The following is a 21,739-nucleotide window of genomic DNA, read 5'->3' as shown; positions in this document are numbered from 1 at the left end:
GAAAAGCAGGCCCCGCTGTCTGCGCTGCAGTTAACACGGCTTCCACAGCAAGCAAAGGCTCTTTGTCCCAAAGTTGTTGGAACTGACATTTCTGGTTTCCTGTAAGATACGGTTTGGCATGGGAGGCACGTTAACACACGCCTACTAGGCCAAAGTGCAGCGAGTCATGCCAAGCCAATGACGTGAGGAGGATCAGTGTAGCCACGAAGGAGGGGGTGAGGAACGCATAGTAAGCATCTGTTTTCATGAAAAGGTTTTGGGCACGGGGAAAATGCCACGTGTAGTTACGGGACCCTTTAACAGCAAGTGCTGATCACCGCTAACAGGCTGTCTGCTAACAAAAAGGTAACATTAAGGGTATTTTTATTTTTTAAACTCTTAATATCAGCTTTACTGCTCTGTACTAATACCAAAAACTTTATTTATCTTTTTGTTTTGAACATTATTATTATTATTATTATTATTATTATAAGTAGTAGTAGGAGTAAATGAATCTCCTTTAGCACTTTGTTTTTCTCTATGCCTAACAGGGCATGGTCCAGGTAAAAACAGACATGGTTTAGGTGTCCGTCAGTCTCAGTGAAAGGAGGCGTGGCCTTTGTGCCTGTCAGTCTCAGTCAAAGGAGGCGTGGCCTCTCTGGCAGTCTCGGTCAAAAGAGGCTTGGTCTTCGTACCTGGTGATCCAGGTAAAAAGAGGTGGGGCCTCTGTACCTCCCAGACCAGGTAAAAGGAGGTGTGGCCTTTGTACCAATCAGGCCCAGTAAACAACGCATGGTAGTACAGGAGGTGTGGCCTCTGTGCCAGTTATTCCCTAACCTCTCTGACAGTTAGTCATAGTAGCAGAGACTTGGCTTTAGAGCTTCCTTTTAACGCAGAACCTGAAACAAAACCTGCAACCCAAACTCTGCGTTCTGCACAAATGCATAAAACGCCCTGAGAGCAAAAAGAATTCGAGCCTGTCCCTTCACCGTCTCTTTACCCGGACCGTGTGATTTTAAGTCTGCATCAGGGAAACATGCTCTATCTCCCTGTCACAGCAGCCTATAATCCTCCTGTCTGCTGATTACACCAGATAAATCAGGACTGAACCGTATCAACAGTTCTGCGGTCTGCACTGTACAGAGAGAGAACAGCAGCTCAGGGTTAGAGAGGATACCATCATACTCCGGCTATAAAAATTCCACAAATTGCTGGTCTACCATGACAGTGATAAACACTGCACAGAGATCTGCTTGTGATAAGTACAGCTTCCTTTTCCTGTCAGCTCGCACTGCAGCAGTGAGTCTCTGTGCTGTTTATTGCCACAGCAGCACTGTGATTAGCACCGAGAGAGAACGCGAGAGAGAGAGAGCGAGAGATAGAGAGAGCGAGAGAAAACACTTGGCAGACCTAAACTAACACTCATGTAGCACTGCTACACACCCCCGCAAGATCGCTCTCATTACCATCTGCATTAAATCAGTTGCATCGGTTACCTTCTGGCTTGGAATGAAAAGGTACAGCAAGGTCTGCTGTGTGAGGAGAGTCAGACAACACATCATTAATAGACAGATAATATGTACTCCTCTGCCCTGCTCCAAGCTGTAAGTGTTTTGAGTCATGTTACAACTTTTATCCCGTTTCGGACATGAGGTCGTCGCGTAATTCTTAAAACAGCAACATCCTGATGATTTTTCCGACTGGGAGATCGCACAACCGTACAGTAATTCAGTGGAGGTTTTGCTTTTCAGTGTGGAACGCATTCTGTACGTCACTAACAACTTCAACCGTTTGTATAGTGCATTTCACATACATTGTTTTTTTTCGCCCCCCCCCCCCACAGGTTTCTGGGTCGTAGAAACTTCATGAACTTTGGTTAGATCTGGTCACGGGCCATAAACAAACCAAATATGGAAAAGACATCCACTTACCGCCGCTGAGAAGCTTCATCACCAGCCACAACTCGTCTTTCACGACGAAGGAAGTGTAGTAGGACACGATGTTAGGGTGGTGGCACTGGCTCATGGCCTGAATCTCTTTCTGGGGAGAGAGAACGGGAAAGAGCAACACTAGTCAGCGTCGTCGCTACATGCAGACTGACTCCGTTTGATCGGTATGGGTAATACGTTTGCACACATGCTCATCCTGCATGGATATTCCCAGGGTAGAGTGATTCCAACGTCAGGAGGTTTTTTGCCAAATGATCACATGACTCAATTCAATTCGATTTGTACAGCGCTTTTAACAACGGACGTTGTCTCACGGCAGCTTTACAGAAACATATAAAAACACAGGATACAGATTTTAAGTGTGTGGATTTATCCCAATTGAGCGAGCCGATACTGGTGAGGAAAAACTCCCCAAGATGATACGCGGAAGGAATCTAGAGTCAGAAGGGAGCCCCGTCCTCATTTGGGTAACGACTGATAGCGTGAAAGTAAAGGGAAGGACATAACATGATGTAGGGTATGGGAAAACCATCTTCTGTCGTTCATTAGACCATACAGAAGGATAAATAATAGCCGAGCAATACGAGTTTCCAAGTTAAACTATAAACAAATCACAGAGGATCTAGACAGCTGTACACAACGTGCAGTTCACAGCGAGATGAAATAGCAGTTCTCTGAGACTGAAACAAGTTGACAGTCCTTCTAAAAACAAGGTCTGTTTGAATTGAGCAATAGCTTTAAAAAAAAAAAAAAAATTCACAGTTACAAGAAAAATAGGCCAGGGTGCATTAGTGGACAATATAAATAGAGTCGCTTCCCCAACTCTCCTCTCTTTCTCTCTGTAGATGCATAACTAAAACCGTGTGTCAAAGCCTTTTAGGCCCGACACAAGAGATGGCTGAGGTAATGTTGGCTCTGCAGCCCAAACTATCACTCAAATCACCCCCCTGCCAGAACCCTAGATTGGTATCTAGGCTTCCTGTTGTATTGGAATTTGTCTACTTGGCATTACCGTTTGTCACCGGTGTATACGGGTGTGGGATTCTAATCTGTAACGGCAAAAGCCGGCCCTTTTATTAAATACCTCGCTACAACCCTCTAATCCAAAACTAAAGCATTGTGTTCCTTAAGTCAGGGCTCACAACTAACTGCTGACACCTCAACTGACGTTTATATCTGGGTGTACTATTAGGGCAAAGTCAACCAGCCGACAACTTAACCACTGGAGAGGAGATTTCAAAGTAAACCGCTCGTTATCGATTCCGCCGTGTGCAAATAATCCGTGCTCGCCGGAAGGACCATATGATGCAATCGCAGTAGCATTATCATGGGAACGGGAACACCTAGAAACACCTATAGACTCTGAGCAACAGCAGAACCTGAGCTTGTAGAAACATGACCAGAAATCAAGAGCAATCAACTATTCCTGGAATGCAGGAGGCCTGGTAGAGATGAGTAGATTCTGGATTCCCTTCTTATTTCCCAACTGGCATCGTGCGAACAAGATTCTGAGCTATTCACCCGATGAACAGCGTTAATGTCGGATCATTTGGCGTCGCTTAGGTTCTGACATCTACGGCCCCAAAGGTAGCTCTGATGTTATGATATAGTCCTAACTTTGTTGATACCATTTTATGAAATTGAATTCTTTGAAACGAGATGTGACGCACCGATCCGAAACAACGCACCTGTTATAGCAATCTTATATTCAATTAAATTTGATTTGTATAGTGCTTTTAACAACGGAAATTCTCCCAAAGCAGTTTTACAGAAACATATAAACACAGCATACAGATTTTAAGTGTGTGAACTTATCCCTGTTGAGCGAGCCGGTGGCGAGACGATACGAGGAAGAAATCTTGAGAGGAACCAGACGCAGAAGGGAACCCGTCCTCATCTGGGTAACGATGGGTAGTGTGAAAGTAAAGGGAAGTTCATTATGGTTTTAACATGAAGTTTGTTTGTTGAACTAGTCCACTGTTCACTAAAGGAGACCTGAGTGCAAAACTGCATGTGGTAATTGCAGTCCCAAGGCCATCGCAGCAACCGTAGTCCCAGCAACCACAGTGAGAATGTCCATGTGGAATTGAGGTCCAACAACATTTCGATGGTACTTCAAGCGGTACCATCCTCAGCAATCTCCAGGCTGCACTGCTTGGGGTTATACATCCTATAACCACTGGCTCATTGGATTTTCCGTGTTTTAGAAGCCGAAACCTTCTAGTTCGTCTTTGCAGACTTGACAAAAAATTTCTACCGGCGAAGTCACTTCAACGTGATATCGAACGCAACCTAGCGCAGTTTGTTCTGAAATGCACAGAGCAGGATCTGAAGAACCAGAATTCGGCAGATTTCTTTGGCGTGATTGAACCTATTCGTTAATGACTAGGTTTTATGGAGTGCACTCCTGTGTTAATAGCTCTCGTAAAGTCAGAAAGGAAAACCCTAATGTACAACCTTGAACTGGAGTTCTTGCCTTGCCCGAGGTTGGGCTCATAACCTGCAAATTTCAGCCTGCACAGTGTACAAAGTCCAACGAGCCCAAGGATATAGGATTTTCTAAGGGGTGGTGTCTCTCGAACAGGTGTCATGAAAAATTCTAGTAAAGTAAGGACACCTTTAAGTGGTGAATGCACAACATAAAGTGAAGCTTGGAAAGATACATCGTGCTCAGGTTTTACAATGCTTGTACTTTGGTTGGAAAGGTTGGGTAAAGTAATACTTAACGCAACATTCTTGCCCATTCACCAAGTGACATACAAGAGACGAGCAGGACAAAGGAACCTCCTGGAGTGCATTGCACTGGTAATTATATGCTTGTGGTACTGATTCATTCTGGCCATGAAAAGAAAAAAAAAAAGAAAGCCAAAAAGAAAGAAGCCCTCCAACAAAGAGTCTAGAAGTAGGGGGTCTGAGAGAAGACGGCTTTTCTGACGGCACCCTCCCACTGACCCGCTGTTTCTTTTTGTGCAAAATCAATATCATCTGGCCAGGCGGGGGAAACCCGCTGCTTCCACAGTTCTGGGAATGGACAGCAAGTGTGAGTCAGGGTGTGTTTGTGGTCCAGGCCTTGCTCCAAGCCTTCGCCATTGCTAGATTTTTCTTTCAACTTTGGTGTGTCGGGGAGGGCAAGTCTGTGTGAAGCTGACAGACTGGAACTGATTATATACCGTTTCATAATTAAATCCAGTGTTAAGGTCCAAGAAGAGGAATGTGTGTGCAAGCTCACCTACGAAGTCTTTGTGCGTTTGGCATGCTAGAAGCTTTGTGACCTTCGGTTTTTGGCAGTAACACAGGCTCGCATTTGATCAAGGACCCCTATAGGCCAGTGCAGACTTTTTGGCTTACTTGGTTTTGTTTTTTTGTTGCAACAGAGGAATAAAAAGTATTCTAATCTGTATGATGTGACAGAATAAGCAAAGTACACAGTGAATTTGGTACCGGAACAACCCGATTAGAATAACATTGCTGGGTCACCTGTCCGTTGGTAATATGGTACCTCATGTTTCACAAATCGCGCGCTGACTACTGGTCACTTTATTTTATGCGGACAGGCTACTAGTCACACAAAATGCCCAAATACCTGAATGGACATGGCAATCCCTACATGACAGGTGACGGACTTTCAGTGAACCTTGGAAAAGACTGCAGGAGTGATGCTCCTGCATTGCTAAGGTCTTCGATTCAGCGTTAAAAAAAAAAAAAAGTGTAAAAATTTCAAAAGTATTTAGACCTTAGAATTTCAAAGACATTTTAGAAAAATGTTATTTCTAGTATTTTCATGCAATCGGAGCTGGCTAGTTTCTTCGTTTCAGGATGTTGTTCGCATGTTTCTCTGGCCAGAAATTAGCTCCGCCCATTGTTGGTAAAGAGCTGCTCGGTTATGCTTTCCCAAATAACACATGCACTGTTTCAACAGAGTAAGTGTGGTGAATTGAAGGGAAGGCATTAACTGGTAATAACTGACAACGTTGGCACAACAGAGTCTTTCTAGCGCCACATACGTCGATCAGCCATAACATTAAAACCCACCTGCCTAATATTATGCTGGTCCCCCTTGTGCCACCAACATAGCTCTGACCGTTCAAGACATGACAAGACCCCACAAGACCTCTGAAGGATCACTGTGGTAACTAGCACCAAGACTAATCAGACCAGACCACCTTCTTCCACTGCGCCATGGTCTGATTCTGATGAGGGGTCAGCATGGGCGCTCTGACCGGTCAGCAGCTACGCAGCCCCATACACAGCAAGCTTCATAGCAATTTGTGCGACAGTAGCTCTTCTGTGGGATCGGATCAGACGGGCTAGCCTTCGCTCGCCACATGCATCAATGAGCCTTGGGCGCACATGACCCTGTCGCCGGTTCACCGGTCGTCCTTCCTTGGACCACTTTAGGTAGGTACTAACCCCTGCACACCGGGAACAACCCCACAAGACCTGCTGTTTCGGACATGCTCTGACCCAGTCGATCACAATTCGGCCCTTGTCAAAGTCGCTCGGATCTTTACGCTTGCCCATTTTTCTTGCTTCCAACACATCGACTTTGAGAACTGACTATTCACATGCTGCCTAATACAGTATATCCCACCTCTTGACAGGTTCCACTGTAACGAGATAATCAATGTTCCTGATATCCAAGCTTAACGATGACTCTCATTATCCAATTTGTTAAAAGCTCAAATGTCGGTGCTGCTTTTTATGTCTAAAGTGCAGTGTCTCATAAAGAAGGAAGACGTTCGATTATAAATGCGCTCTTGTCCAAAGACAAGTTTTAAAAGTAATATTTCACAGTCTAGATGAACACACGTCCTACAGGGGTCGACCATGAGGTCGAAACATATCCACGGCGTACTGCGTCAGTCCTGAACCCTGCGGCCGGACAGCTGTGAAACAAAGGCTTTTATGGTAACTGCTGTCTCATGCGTCCTGCCGGCCCGCATACCGTGTGGTACAACGAAAGACACAAGCGTTCACTTCGTTACTGCGATCGAAGCAGATAGGATCCCTCAGGCGCCGCTAGATCGGAGCAAACTCTGCTGAATCGCTCCATAGGAAGAAAAAGCAATACAGGAAGAAGCATCATCCCTCAGAACCATGGCACAAACCTCGACCGTGATCAGGACCACAGCGGATCGAACATACAGACTTGAAGATTTAGTTAGGAAAGAAACAGACTTGAGATGAACTCGGATTAGATTAGATGACTAATATCGTTCTTAAACTCCCGTCCGTTCAAAAATAAGGAATTCATTCGCAAATCCGAGCTATTTTCCGCTTCGGGCCAAAAAGCTTTTACCACTCTAACAGTCGAATCGGATGAAGCGTTAACCGGCTCGTCATGTGTTCTGAGAATGCCCGGGGATGATGCAACACAGAGGAGCCACTATGGAGACACCATTACATCATCGTTATTCTGGCTTCTTCAGTACAGGGAGAGAGTTGAACATGGAAAAGAAAAAGAAAAGAAAAAAAACCTCCCTCATGAAAGACGAAATATTCCGATGGAACGAACAGTGAGAAATAGAGATGAGCATTTTATGCAAAATTTGCTTGCATGGGCGTGGAGTGAGAATCTCTCGCATATTTACCGTGACACTGGGGTTAAAATCGCTGTACAGTGACACGTTAGTACTGAGACAGATCGTCCATGGTACGCTGATGAGGGTCTGGCTGTTTATCTTAAATTGAGTTGTGTTTGCAAAAAAAATATATAAATAAATAAATAAATAAATAAATAAAAATGCACCCAGAAGAATAAAACGCAGCAAACGTCGCAGGAAAACTTCTTTGGCGTATCAGCGAAAGCGCGATTACACGTAACCTCTTTGGCAGTGATGTTTGTTGTTAAACGAAACCTTTTCGCTGTACTCGTGTTCGACGTACGTGATTCGAAAAGTGCTTTGGATGAACGTCCGTTGTGAGGATGTCACATGAAAAAACCTGCTTCATTGCAGCGAGTGCAGAATCCTGGAGGGTCTCTAATGAAGGTTCCTCTGTGGGGTTGCCATGGTTTGAGTTGTCCTACAGAAACCGGTGACGACCGAGTCGTTTACACAGAAGCCGTACGACACACGACGGACGGCACCTTAAATGGTTAAATCCGGGGGAAACCTATAAATCGCCCAACCCGACCCGTGCTCATAATTAAATAATAATCAGAAAGGTTACATAAAAAATTCAAATTTTTTTTTTTTAAATATGGACTCTTCCTCAATGAGAATTCATATTTCGGTCATAATCCTTGTCATAATCCTGACTCGGTGTCCGGCGTTATGTCGAGAAGAACTACAGAGCGCCACATTGCTTCTGAAGTGCGGCCGAAAGCTCCAGCCCAGCGTTTAGCTCACCGCAGAGCCTGCGCACTTTTTTTAGTAGCAATCTGTGTTTAATTTAAAGCTTCCTCTGGGTTTAAGAGGTTGCTCAGCAGGCCATAAAAGTGGAGAATGACAGTGGAGGAGCCCACATACCCACCACCCTCTCAGTTTTCCGTGTGACCTACTTTCCCCACGAATTTCCGAACCTGACCGCAGTCCTCTGTTAGCGAACGTGGAGCTCGGCTCATCCCATCAAAGGCTTGGATCAGGACACACGTATGAAAGGAAGCCTTTATTGGAAAACAAGACGACCCATGTGCTCGGCGGTTTATGCTGCTGATGGTAACTTTAGTATCTTGTGCTGCTCAGATTGTGAACACCATAAACATGAGCTAATAGCCCAAGTTCGCCGTGCCTCAACGCAGTCATGCTGCTTGTTTAATCCTCGGAGGATCTTTACAGAGCATGTCGTCAACGCTGGAATGGCATGTTTACTACCTTACGAAGATGACATTCGGGTCCTCGAGAGCAGAAGTTAACGCTGAAGGACCATAACAAGGATGAGCTTCAATAAAAAGTCATGGAGAAAGTCACGTTCAACTCTGGAGGCAGCAGGTTTTTTTTTTCCCCCCAGACGCTCCAAACAACAGTTTGAAAACAGTGAGGTCTCCGCCGTTTTTTTGAGAGAGCCCACAGTCCCACCCACTTGGTTCTCCAAAGTTCTCCCAGATGAAAGAAGTAAATATGCATCCGAGACGTTCTGCTTCCTTTCCCCTTCAGTGGATTTGGGTTTGACTGACTTAAGCTGAATAGGCAGAAAAGCATAGTTTACAGGTAGCTTTCAGGTAGTTTACATGTAGCACCTAGGCAGTTTTCAGGCGGCTTTCAGGCAGTTTTCAGGCGGCTTTCAGGCGGCTTTCAGGCAGCTTTCAGGCGGCTTCCGTGTCGTTATAAAAATATACGGTAAGTGTTACCATAGAACTCTTACAGCAGAATTATTTCGTGAGGATGGAAAATAAAACTATTGTATCTTTGTTTTTTACGAGTAACTGGCTGCTTCTTACGGTGAGAAACAGCATGAGGTTTCGAAAAAAGCCAAAATTCAGAAAAGGACCAAAAAAACGATAGAAAGTCGCAGTATCTGTAACGAGGAAATCTAAAAGAGGAGGACGGAGAATCTCGTGCAGTTTCGATACTGACTTGAAACCGAAATGAACGAATGAACACCGCAAGTCTTTATTTTGCTGTTTATCCAGACACGAAATACTCTGGCAATGATACTCCCTTCTTCTTAATCGTTCGCGTCGTTCTTCAGGATTTTTGATGGAAACACGTTCACTGACGCTTCGTTTTTGCAGACATTTGTTGTGAACTCTTAAAACCAAACGTTTAAGAATTGTAGCGTGACGCTAATATCACATCGCCCAACGCCGATACCGGTTTACGTCTAACCCGACTCTACTGTACTTGCGCTACACTGTCTTTACAAACAGTCAAACGGAGAGTGGAATTCACTCAGATCAGCGTTTTTGATAGCTGGTTGCAGGGAGCGAGCAGGTTTGAACATTTCTTTCTAATGAAAAAGTCAAAAGTCAGACGTTTACAGCTGAACACGAGTCACTGGATTCTGAACGAGACTGTGGAATAACGAGGTTTTTTTTTTTAATTAATCATGTACGATCTCCAGCGACATGAACTAGAAAAGCACAAGAGGTCTGTTTTTCTTTTATCGGGTTTTCCCGGGTTTCTCTTACAAAATGTTTTTGACCGGATCAAGTTTATGAAGCAGAACGTATTTAATCCGCAGTTGTCAGAGGATGAAGGTCAGTTCTACAATACTCGTCTTTGTCCTCTGCCTTTGGAAGGTTGATTCATTCATATACTGTCTGTGATGGAAAAGTGTCTTAGTCACGTGCTTCTCTGAGAAAGAGAGAGAGTGGGGGGGGGGGGGGGGGTGAGAGAGATGGAGAGAGTGAGAGAGGTTGAGAGTGAGTGAGAGGGAGAGAGAGTGAGAGAGTGAAAGAGAGGGAGAGAGGGAGTAAGAGATAGGGAGAGAGTGAGTGAGAGGGAGAGAATGAGAGAGAGTGAAAGAGAGGGAGAGAGTGAAAGAGTGAGAGAGTGAAAGAGAGGGAGAGAGTGAGAGAGAGGGGGAGATTGACAGTGAGAATGAGAGTGAGTAAGAGAGGGAGAGAGAGAGAGAGAGAGAGAGAGAGAGAGAGAGAGAGAGAGAGGGGTATGGCTACAATACTGCTGGACGAGTTCCATGTGTATTTCAGCAAAATTGTGTGTGTGTGAGTGAGCATGCGTGTGCGCGTGAGAGAGAGAGTGTGTATGTGCGCACGTGTACCAGGAGCTCGTCCATGCTGGTCTGGCATTTCTCCAGGTTGATGCGTTTGATGGCGACCTTCTCCTTGCGGGGAACGCAGTAAGCGGCCTGGACGACTGCAGTGGCTCCGCTTCCTGGAACAGAGCGAGGATTCAGGTTAAAGCACGAGTCAGGAGGAAACATGTCTAGATCTTCTCTGGCACATTTTAAAGAAATACAGTTTCTAAAAATCACGTCCCAACAATTCCTCAAATCTGCATCGTGTCTGTTTTCAAAGCTGATGCGAGAATGGAGACGGGGCGATACCCACTGTCATCACGTTACTGTAATCATGAGCTCGTCGTTACGCCTGATTCACTCCAGCACTCATCAATAATTCATGTCAGAGAGTCAAATCTGGGCTCAGCCACAAGATCGCGTAGCTAGAGAGAGAGAGAGAGAGAGAGAGAGAGAGAGAGCGAAAGAGAGAGCGAGAGAGAGAGCGAAAGAGAGAGCGAAAGAGAGAGAGAGTGCGAGAGAGAGAGAGAGTGTGAGAGAGAGACAGAGCGAAAGAGAGAGAGAGCACGAGAGAGAGAGAGTGAGAGACAGAGAGAGAGCGAGCGAAAGAGAGAGAGAGTGCGAGAGAGAAAGAGAGAGAGAGCGAAAGAGAGAGAGAGTGCGAGAGAGAGAGAGAGTGTGAGAGAGAGACAGAGTGAAAGAGAGAGCACGAGAGAGAGTGCGAGACAGAGAGAGAGCGAGCGAAAGAGAGAGAGTGCGAGAGAGAGAGAGAGAGAGAGAGTGTGAGAGAGAGACAGAGCGAAAGAGAGAGCACGAGAGAGAGAGTGCGAGACAGAGAGAGAGCGAGCGAAAGAGAGAGAGAGTGCGAGAGAGAGAGAGTGCGAGAGAGAGAGAGAGAGAGAGAGAGAGAGAGTGCGAGAGAGAGAGAGAGAGAGAGAGAGTGCGAGAGAGAGAGAGTGCGAGAGAGAGTGCGAGAGAGAGAGAGAGAGTGCGAGAGAGAGAGAGTGCGAGAGAGAGAGAGAGAGAGAGAGAGAGAGAGAGTGCGAGAGAGAGAGAGAGAGAGAGAGAGAGAGAGCGAGCGAGGGTCCACGTGTTCTGCAGGTCAGTGAATCAGTGCTACACTAAAACACTATCACTCAGTATTTCCTCTAAATACCACATATCAACTTTCATACATTCCCCAAAGACCCCTCCAGACTCCTCCACACTCACCAAACCCTGTGCCTGGTGCTCTGATGCCCAGTCAGCCGCGTACCAGATTCAAAAATGTCATTAAAATCTCTTCCCTATACAGTTATGCCCAAATGTTTGCATACCCCTGGCAGAATCTGCTACAACTTAATACTGTTAACAAAATAAGACAAATCATAACAATCCCGTGTAGTCTTATATTTAGTGCTGCGTAGAAAATAACCCGTTTGATGGCGCTTTCGTTAACGTCTACAAATATTCAGTAAAACATTTGTTTAATAATCACAACATTTTTTACAAAAGCAACACTCTTATTCAAATTAAATACATTTTTAACAACAAAAAGATGCGTACACTACACTACAGGTTCGTGGAGATTATCTTGATGAAGAAAACGTGTAAAAATCCATTTTTATTTGGTCACAGAGCTTAATTTTCTACAATAATCCAAAAGTAGATGTTCGATTTATTATTATTATTATTAATAACTATTTCTGCGGGCCGTCTGTGAGCAAACCTAGATATCGTGATACATATCATGTATGATAGAAATGCCTTTAAGAATCATAATCATATGATATTTTTGCCATATCGCCTCACCTCATAAATCACAGTACCTTTTATAAACACAGCACAGAGCGCCCTTGGGTTGTTTTTTCTTTTTGGTAACGCAAAAACCCAATTTGGTGAGTGATTTAACTGCTGGCTTAAAACGCAGGCGATCGGCTCGCTCAGGATGTCGGACCTCCAGAGGTCGGGTTGCCATGTTTTTTTAATTCTTCGTCCGCAGATGAAAGAAGTAAGCCTGAACTTGCATAACTCTCAAGAACATGAATATCAGGTTGCTCGACTCCTGGTCTTACGTTCAACTCAAACCCTGTCAATCAACCAACCGACCGACCGACCGACCTTTTCTTATCTCAAGACTCTTAGTTTACGTTCAAAATACCCCTAATGAAGTCTGCCTCATCCTTGGAAAACAAAAACAAGTCGCACCTTGCAAAGAGCTCAGCTGAACTTGAGACGGGCGGAGATAACTCTGTTTACTCCAGGCGAATGCTGTGGACACTAAAGAAAACGCGGAATGAGGGCTCTTCTGTTCGACTTTGAAACCCCTCGACTGAACGGCAACGTTTCTGAAAATAAAAACAGACTGCTTGGTTCTAGTCCGTTTAGTTCAAAGTTTTCTCGCTTCTAAACATGAATCCAAACTGGTCTATACTGCATTTCTTTTTACTCGGCATTTGCGTATTTTTATTCACATTTAAACATCCTGCTCTAATAACACGTTTACCCGAATCAAGTGCTGAACGTCGGACACGTTGTGCGTTCGACAGTCGTAGCTTTGCTTACGTAGCGGAAGAGGGGTGGGGCTACCAGGCACTGACGCTGGATGAGAAAGCATTTTCAATATGGCCGACAACAATCCGGTGGACAAGACATCTTACAAATGGTTAAAGGTCACATTGGCGTAAACGGTAAAATGTAGAAATTCATTTTCGTTGACTAAAGCGGCATCGCATTACGTGCATTTTATATAAGTACCGGTTAGTACGTCTCGAGTGTTCAGTTTGAGATGCTACGACCCTTCTAAAATTCATGTAATAGAAACGGTGGTGTACACAGTGCATAGTATAAGTACATAGAACGCCACTTGAGACACGACGATCCCGTGTAAAATCTAAATCACTACACTGGCTACGTTTCCATCCGAGTTGCGAATTTAACGTTGGAATCTTGTATTAAATATTTGCGAATAAAGCGGTTTCCATCCTGTGCGTTCAAGAGAACAAAACCGCCACTCCCGGGGAAACTGGCGCAACTCACTCCGCCATTTTTACTTTTCGGAGCTGATTATCCAATTGCACGATTTGTTGCGGCGAAGTCATGTGCCCTTTTTTTTTTTTGATGCGCGGTGAGGAATTTATTCGCTTTCCGTCGTAGTTTACTAACAAATACATGTAAAAAAAAAAATCCGCCTCAAACAAGCACGCACGTTTTTTTTTTAATGCGGATTTTGGAGATTTTATTTGTGTCTGGAGTTTTTTTTGTATATGGGAAGTCCGAATAAACCCTACAAACATTCAACCACTTGTTCTCCAGATATCGCGTAAACGAGAATCTGGGACGGACGGACAACCTGAAAACGCTCAGTGGCGGAGGCGTTAAAAAATAATTATTATTATTATGTATACATATGAATTGATTATCAAAATAATAGTTCATCGCAAAAAAAAAAACCCCTAAGAGTTCAATCTAGACTACTTGAAGTGTTGAAGCTGGACAAATAATTGGGCAAATTAGTCAGATATTTGCGCGCATATACGTCACCACCGTATAATCCGTTCATTCTAAATTAAAAACGCCCGGTGGCGTGTACTGAAGTGCTGACTGGGTCGTTAAGAAGCTTTTTAACAGCAGAACCACAGGAAAGAATTGAAATAGAACAAGTACTGCAGCTTCAAGATCAAGCAGCTCTTATCGTCTGTTTGACTGATATGGCCTTAAGCGAATGTCAAACACAGTCAGCGCAAAGCACTTCAATCTTACACGTGACGATTCCGAGGCTTGTTCGTTCAAAAGTCTTCGAGTTCAGCGTCATGTTACAGCGGGACAGTCGGGGGTTATTTGGTGGTTGTTTTTTTCCTTTGCCTGTGGTAAAAACCAGCTTTGGAGGAACACGGTTTTATTGAGGCCTTTTTGGATTCATGGCTTCTAATTCAAATATTTGACTATGATGTTGCTGGGTTACCATGTTGGAGAAGAATGAATGGAAAAGCCAGCTGACGTTATTCGGTTACACCTCATCTGGATGCTTTTCCTTGCAGATGTGTTCATCGTCCTGGTCAGCTGGGACGTTTGGATACTTTGTGCTGAAGCTTTACTGTACCGAGTCGATCATGAGAAAACACTAAAACGTTAGAATGGGGGGTGGGGGGAGTGATCTCGGTGGCATTGATCGTGGCGTGGACGTCGGTGCCAGATTGATGCCGGGTTTGCATAGTTCAGAAATCTCATCCTGGAATTTTCCGCACGCAGAATGGTGCGAAAAACTAAAAACATCCAGCGAGGAGCAGCTCTAAAGGCAGAAGCGGCTTGTTGACGTGAGAGCTTCGAGGAGAATGGCCAGAATTTAAACTATTTACAACGCAGTGCTGTTGAATCATTGAATCGGACCGGTCAGGATGTGTTGATTCGTTTATTATAACAGCAACTCTTACAATAGTGTCCCCCCCAAGGACAAAAAACACTTTAATGTGCTCATAATTTAAACTGCAGGATTACCCTGCCCCGGTGTCATAAACGATTCGTTAAATGATCCGTTCTAAAGGATTCACTCTAAACTCCTCCTTTCAGAAAGCATACTCTGCTCTGATTGGTCAGACGTCCCAGTCTGTTGTGATTGGTCAACCGCTGTCAGCGAGCAGCCGATGAAGACCATACAGGAAGTAAAGTCTGGAATCACTAACGACTCGTTTCAGCTGTTCAGAATCGGTTCCTTCTTTTGGGAGTCGATAACTCCGTTTGTTGTGCTCTTTGATTTTTGAAACTTTGCAGATTTTAACATTCACAAACAGCTCTATAACACGCTACATGACAGGTAATATTTGAAAAACCATAATAGGTGCACTTTAAACATTTATGGAAGGAGTCTCCAGTGTCAGAGGTAAAGCTGTAGCTTTGGGGGGTTTTGTTTCAGCTCTGGGGAATCTTCAGGACAGAGAACTGACTCTGCACTTTGCATTTTAATTGTAGTGATTTGGAGATATACGAGATATAGATATTTTATATCTATATCACAACAACAACAGCCCAAGCTCACGGCTAGCTTTGGCCTGCGAACGTAAACAAAAGAGCGAGACACATACAAAAAAAAAGGAGTCGTTGTGTTGTGCCCCGCTCAGCGTTGCCAAGTCTGAATTATTTGTATGCAAATTAGGTTGTGGGCTTTTCTGCATACATTAGCTTCATTGCATTTGTAGATTAAACACTACACTAACCCTTTGTGAGCTGGTCTCCTCTCATACTCACTCCTCTATAGTCCGTTCTCAACATTATAATGTGCAACAGCTCTGTATGGGATATACACGTACATTTTATTTAGCGTTATCCTATAAGATATAAGATAAATGACTTGGAAAGATTCTACAAATGCTCTTTATTTGGACTGGTTTTATCTGGCAACCCTTGTTTATCCCCAGGTACCACACAATGAAACAAGACATGCTACTCGGAACGTAAACATCTCTAACAGTGAAACGTGCGCAATGGAATATTGATTAGTATAGAAAACAAAATTAATTAAAAACAAGCTGCAGAAATATTTTAAAAAACAAACAAAAAAACTAGTCCAAAAATTAAATGAGTAACCAATCAAAAACGATGACATGCTGTGAACCACACATCATTCCCATTTCATTTCTGCATTTATACATCCAAACTGAACCAAACAGTCCATTCATCTTTATTACCGCTTATCCTACTGGGTCACGGGGAACCTGGAGCCTATCCCAGGGAGCATCGGGCACAAGGTGGGGTACACCCTGGACAGGGTGCCAATCCATCGCAGGGCAACAATCACATACACATTCACACACCCATTCATACACTATGGACACTGTGGACACGCCAATCAGCCTACCATGCAAGTCTTTGGACTGGAGGAGGAAACCGGAGTACCTGCAGGAAACCCCCGCAGCACGGGGAGAACATGCAAACTCCGCACACACAGGGTAGTGGCGGGAATCGAACCCCCGACCCTGGAGGTGTGAGGCGAAATAAAAATAGAGATATCCAAAATTAATTTAAAAAAAAAAACAAAAAAAACAGTTCAACTAACAACAAAATTTGTCAGTGATAGTTTTTATGTCGCCTCTAGAGGCCACCGTCGCAACGGACTCAACTGGGAAAAACTATCAATCAACCTCTAATTTCTAATCCCTGTCTAAACGATGTGAAATGTTTGCAGTCTCGTTTTTTTCTGATCTCGTGGTACATTTTCAAACAATGTGCTGCAAGAGAGCAAAACTAGCCGTGCCCTCTGGGTGGGAGGGGCTCCTTCTGTCTGTCTCTCTCTCTCTCTCCCTGGCCGGTCGTGGGCGTCCGTGAGCTCGTGTATGTGCTCCCCCCCCCCCCGAGCATATTACGCTGCACTATGACGCAGTTCAAAGAGTTGAAGAGGTTGGGTTCACGTGTCTCGGAGGAAAGACGTGTTTGCCTTCAGCCTTGATGGATGTTAGCCACCATATGACGGGGAGACCTGGCCTGTGGGTGGGAATTAGTCAAGACTCAATCAGCCAAGACTTATCACGGTATACCATTATATCGCGCATCTACAGTGTCCAGGTAACTGTAAGAACAAGGATGAGGGGCATTTCAAGATGAAAACCACCAAAAGTAAAAACTAAAGTAATTAAGCCTCAGATGTGTGTGTGTGTGCGCGCGTGTATTCTTGCCCCGGCTGTGTGTAGTCCACGTGGCCGGAGAAGGACAATGCTACCTCACAGCAGTGGCGCTCAATGACCTCCTTCATGCCCGCTTGCAGCTTTCGTCGCTCCAGATATCAGGCAGCCTCTGTTACATCTCCTCTGCATGCCTCACACAATCCCCACATCATTCCCCAACCTCAGCGAGACATATCGCATTCAGATCCTAATCGCACCAGCTAGCTACATATCCCACAGTCCCGCTGAAGTTTCACCACTGGTCAGAAGGTGTGGAGTCATTTTCAGGAACAGCGGCTACGACATTAGTTCTGGCTCTAACTCCAATCACAGGTCTATACTAATACCCTCGGTCTGATATGGTATCGTTTCTATAGTAACAAATTAAAACAGTTGTATGGGTTAAGCTTTCTGTAAGGAGATGATTGTTTAACAGTTTTTTTGGAAGGAGTCTCAAGTTGTAAGAGTCCTTGGGATGATGGCTTTTGCGGTTTGGGCACTTTGCGTCTTATTTTGTCTTCAAGAGAAAGAAGCTTGTGTAACAATGACTGTTTAAGTCTGTTATAAAGGAACTAATGTTAAATGTAAGTATAAATGGATAAAAAGTTTCATGCATCATCCATCCATCGATCCTGAGGGAGCCTGGAGTCTATCCCAGGGGTCACTCGGGATGAGATGCCATCCATTGCAGGGCACAATCGCACAAACATCCACACACTACGGACAATTATACACGCCAATCAGCCTATAATGCGTGTCTTTGGACTGGGGAGGAAACCGGAGTACCCGGAGGAAACCCCCGACGCACAGGGAGAAAATGCGAACTCTGTGCACACAGGGCGGAGGCAGGATTCGACCCCCAGCCCCGGAGGTATAACGCAAACGTGCGAACCACTGACGATGCATCATTCTTTAATAAACATAAAACGTACAGCCAGTCTACAACTTCGGGGCGGTAACAGTAACTTGTTTCATGCAGGGCTGCATCAAACCGACCCGTTGTTGGTTATTTTCCTATAACGGAACGCCCCCGAGTGCTTTAAAAACAGACGTCACATCATGATCACTGCTGAGCACGACTAACACATGGCCGCTCCACTCCGCCTGTCAATACGATAAACAAACAAACAAAAGCTTTCAATTTCTTTTGGTACAGCAGGACTGCGAGAGAGAGCGAGAGAGAGACGCTGCCGAGTCCCGCTGCTCTCGGAGATAGAAATATCAACGTAGTAATAACAAGAGCACTCGACCTGGGAAGTAACCAAAACAATGGTTTGTGTTGAGCGTGCTTGAAAGTGAGCACTACGCTCTTCCTCATGTCCTCACGTCCAACTAGGCACAACAACTGGAATGCTAGTTGCTAGTTCTCAAAACTGGAATGCTAGTTGCACCACTCACTGATAAATGTTACTATGGCAACTGGTAGTAGGAACACCTACTGGCGACCTTTAGAAATAATAATACATCTGTTTAGTGTTAATACAAATGATGAAATACAAATTTTTGTAAATATTTGTATATAATTTTAAAAATGACCACTGCTGTTTTTTTATTACACAATTTAATTATCAAGTACAAAATTGTATACACTCCTTTTTAGAGTCCTAGGTTTCACTTGTGAACACTGCATTTGTTGTTAAAAAGGATAAACCAACATGAAGACCAGAGAGCTGCCTACGGGGAGAAAAGCAAGCCACTCTAAAGCTGAGAAAAGACAGAAGGCCAGCTTCCGTAATGTTTTTCCATCGTAATGACATTACGTGTACATGGCATTCCACATGTATCCAGCCACGCCCGTTATAATCGATACTATGGTCATTTGGTGATAGTTAGGTGACACGCAAGGGAAAAACCCGTATTGCACACGATCTCACGAATCTACCGCACAACATGATGAGCACTGTGAGAAAGGAAAAAAAAAAAAAGGCCATCGAGCAGCAGACTGGTTCGAGCTCAGGGTACACCACTCTTTACAACCGCAGAATAGCAGCTCAGAACGCACAACATCTCAAACCTTCAGGCGGATGGGCTACGACCGGAGAAGGCCCACGTCAGGTCCACTCCAGTCGTCCATTAGAACAGGAGCGAATCACCGTATTGGAACAGATTGGTCTGAACCTGTCGAGTCTAAGAAGACTTGGCCATTGAATGCAACATTTTTACGCAGTTTAAGGAAGGAAAGAGCGTCACGGTAATGTCCTGCTCTCACACGCAGTTCAACTCACTGACTGTGTGTCAGCATGGAGGTGGAGTGTGTAATCAGGAAGAGTTCAGAGGTATCGGTGGGTCCGCAGCAAACTCTTCACAAACATGAGTTGAGCTTCGAGTGTGTGAGCTGGAGAGGAGCCACATACTGTATAGATACTGCAGAGCTGTCAGGCCACATGGTTCCTAAAGATAACCTCATTATCAGGGGTCTGTTCATTTACCCACCTACACACATATGTATGTGTATATATTTACATACATATGTATGTGTGTATGTATATATACATACATACATATATACATATATATATATTACACATACATATACACACACATATGTATATACATATATACACACATATACACACACACCTGAGGGTCTGATAGTGTATATATATGTACCATATTATGTGATGGAATAATACAATATTTCAGATTGGACAAATTGAGGGTTGAGGATCACACCTGAGGGTCTGAAAGTGGCTTTCTGGCAGTCCTGGAACTCTCGACACACAACCTGCGCCAGTATTTACATTTCTGCATTAATTAAAGACCAACATATTTTTTATCCGTTTACAGTTACATTCAATACTGTGACGCATAGGAGAAACGAGTTCTCTCTTGCATTATCTCACAGCAGGTACTCTCCTACTTGGATAGGGCTCAACCCAGGTCCTGGATGTCCCCTACTTCATTACACCACTCCCTGAGTCCTACTCCTTATTCCCTAGAAACTGCTAAGTGCATTATGGGTATTCTGTATGCTTAATGATGTGTGGTGGGTCATGAAGCAGCGCACTATGGGATCTGACAAGTGTCTCCTACACCTTCAGAACTACAAAACTGCTGAGACTAGTGCACTGTGTAGTGAACAGGGTTCAGTGTAGGACATGCTGAGTGGGTTTCCTGCCCCTAAACACCTGAGCTCAATCATAAGAGTTAATAAAGAGTTAGTAAAGGCGTTTTGGCCTTGTCTTGGACATGAGCACCCCGTCAGTTCTCCTTGAGAATGTGGTTAGCTATGAATGCTGACAGCTACACACACCCATTAACCCACCTGCTCTGAGAATGAGCATTGTTTGCTAAGCTATCATACCCAAACTCAGTTTAAACACGCCTAGCTGGTTCAACCCGAAACCTGGCTTCATAATCAATCATTTCAGTTACAGTTATGGACACGGACACGGACACACACACACACGCTATACACTCATTATGTGCGACGTTTAATAAATAAATAAAATGTTACTTCCTTTATTTATCCAACAAAACGGCCCCTAAACCGTAGCTAGCTCTCTAGCTAGCAAGCTACCTGGTCACAACCATGGCCGAATCCTAAACGGCGGTGTACTTCCTATATACATGCACTACATAGGGGAGGATATAACGGCTTCCACGCCACACGTAGTGCACTATGTGTCACGCAGCGAGTCATTTGGGATTTGCACCATGTGAAATGCCTCAACTCTATTTCCACACGCAGGCACAAATGTTTAATAAACAGCGTGTACGAATATCTAACGTTAACTGCATATTCAGCTTAAATGTGTAAACAAATTGTGTGTACATTTTTCCAGGACACTTACCAATGACCTCCTGTAGTTCGTAGTCATCCTTGTTAATGGACCAGGGTTGCGCACTCAGGTCCTCCGACATGGCTTAAATGTTGTGTGAAAGCCGTATTTTCTATTTTAAATACTGCCCGAATCCAAGCTCTCTAGTCTCAGGTGGCTTTCTGAAAACCGATAAATCGCTAACGCAGGCCGTCCAAGCGCTGGTACTTCCCTCAAACAGCGGCTCCCATAGAGCGTCCGCTATCATTCCCCAAAGTTTGGCACTAGCGCCGCGGCCGCCGCCTTCCACATTCCTGCGGAACAGAGACGGAAGCAGTGGGTGGCCATCTTGGGTGTTGACGACACAGACACGGACACAGTTGGCGGCCATGTTTGGTGGGTACAGCTAAAGCGGACGTGGATGGCAGCCATCTTGGGGGTTGTATGACACAGATGGACACAGACGGCGGCCATATTGGGTGAGGAAAAAAGCTTTTAAGACTCGTTAGAAGAACAAGAAGCCAGTATGGGTTAAATATTGTACAAAAATTCGAAGAACGCTGTTCTGTTCAATATTAATTCGCACGATATTTTATGATAAGTGTAAAGGTGTTACATAGCAATACAAGAGAAGCTCTTGTGATCGCAACACCCATCATGGTGGAACTTAAGTTCCAGTAAAGAAGACGTAGACCAGAAGGGGCGCATCATTTACGGCATTATTTTAACGCTATTATGTTTATGCTTTGTTTAGTTTATTGATTTATAAAGCACA

The 21,739-nt window shown here is 44.4% G+C and overlaps 1 protein-coding gene across 2 annotated transcripts in view; it reads right to left on the bottom strand.

Annotated features, from left to right (window-relative positions):
- Positions 1-21,285, bottom strand: part of oxsr1b (oxidative stress responsive kinase 1b) — a 50,581-nt gene extending 29,296 nt beyond the window's left edge. For both annotated transcript variants that reach the window (XM_017453068.3, XM_017453069.3), the window contains exons 1-3: positions 20,998-21,285; positions 10,593-10,705; positions 1,911-2,019 (exon numbers count right to left, since the gene is read on the bottom strand). In XM_017453068.3, coding sequence (XP_017308557.1) covers positions 1,911-2,019; positions 10,593-10,705; positions 20,998-21,067 — 292 coding nt within the window. In that variant the 5' untranslated portion in view covers positions 21,068-21,285. The remainder of the gene's footprint in view (positions 1-1,910; positions 2,020-10,592; positions 10,706-20,997) is intronic.
- Positions 21,286-21,739: the final 454 nt, after the last annotated feature.

The sequence above is a fragment of the Ictalurus punctatus genome, chromosome 23, assembly GCF_001660625.3.
Source record: "Ictalurus punctatus breed USDA103 chromosome 23, Coco_2.0, whole genome shotgun sequence".
Lineage (NCBI taxonomy): Eukaryota > Metazoa > Chordata > Actinopteri > Siluriformes > Ictaluridae > Ictalurus > Ictalurus punctatus.
This window is presented reverse-complemented; position numbering and strand designations above follow the sequence as displayed.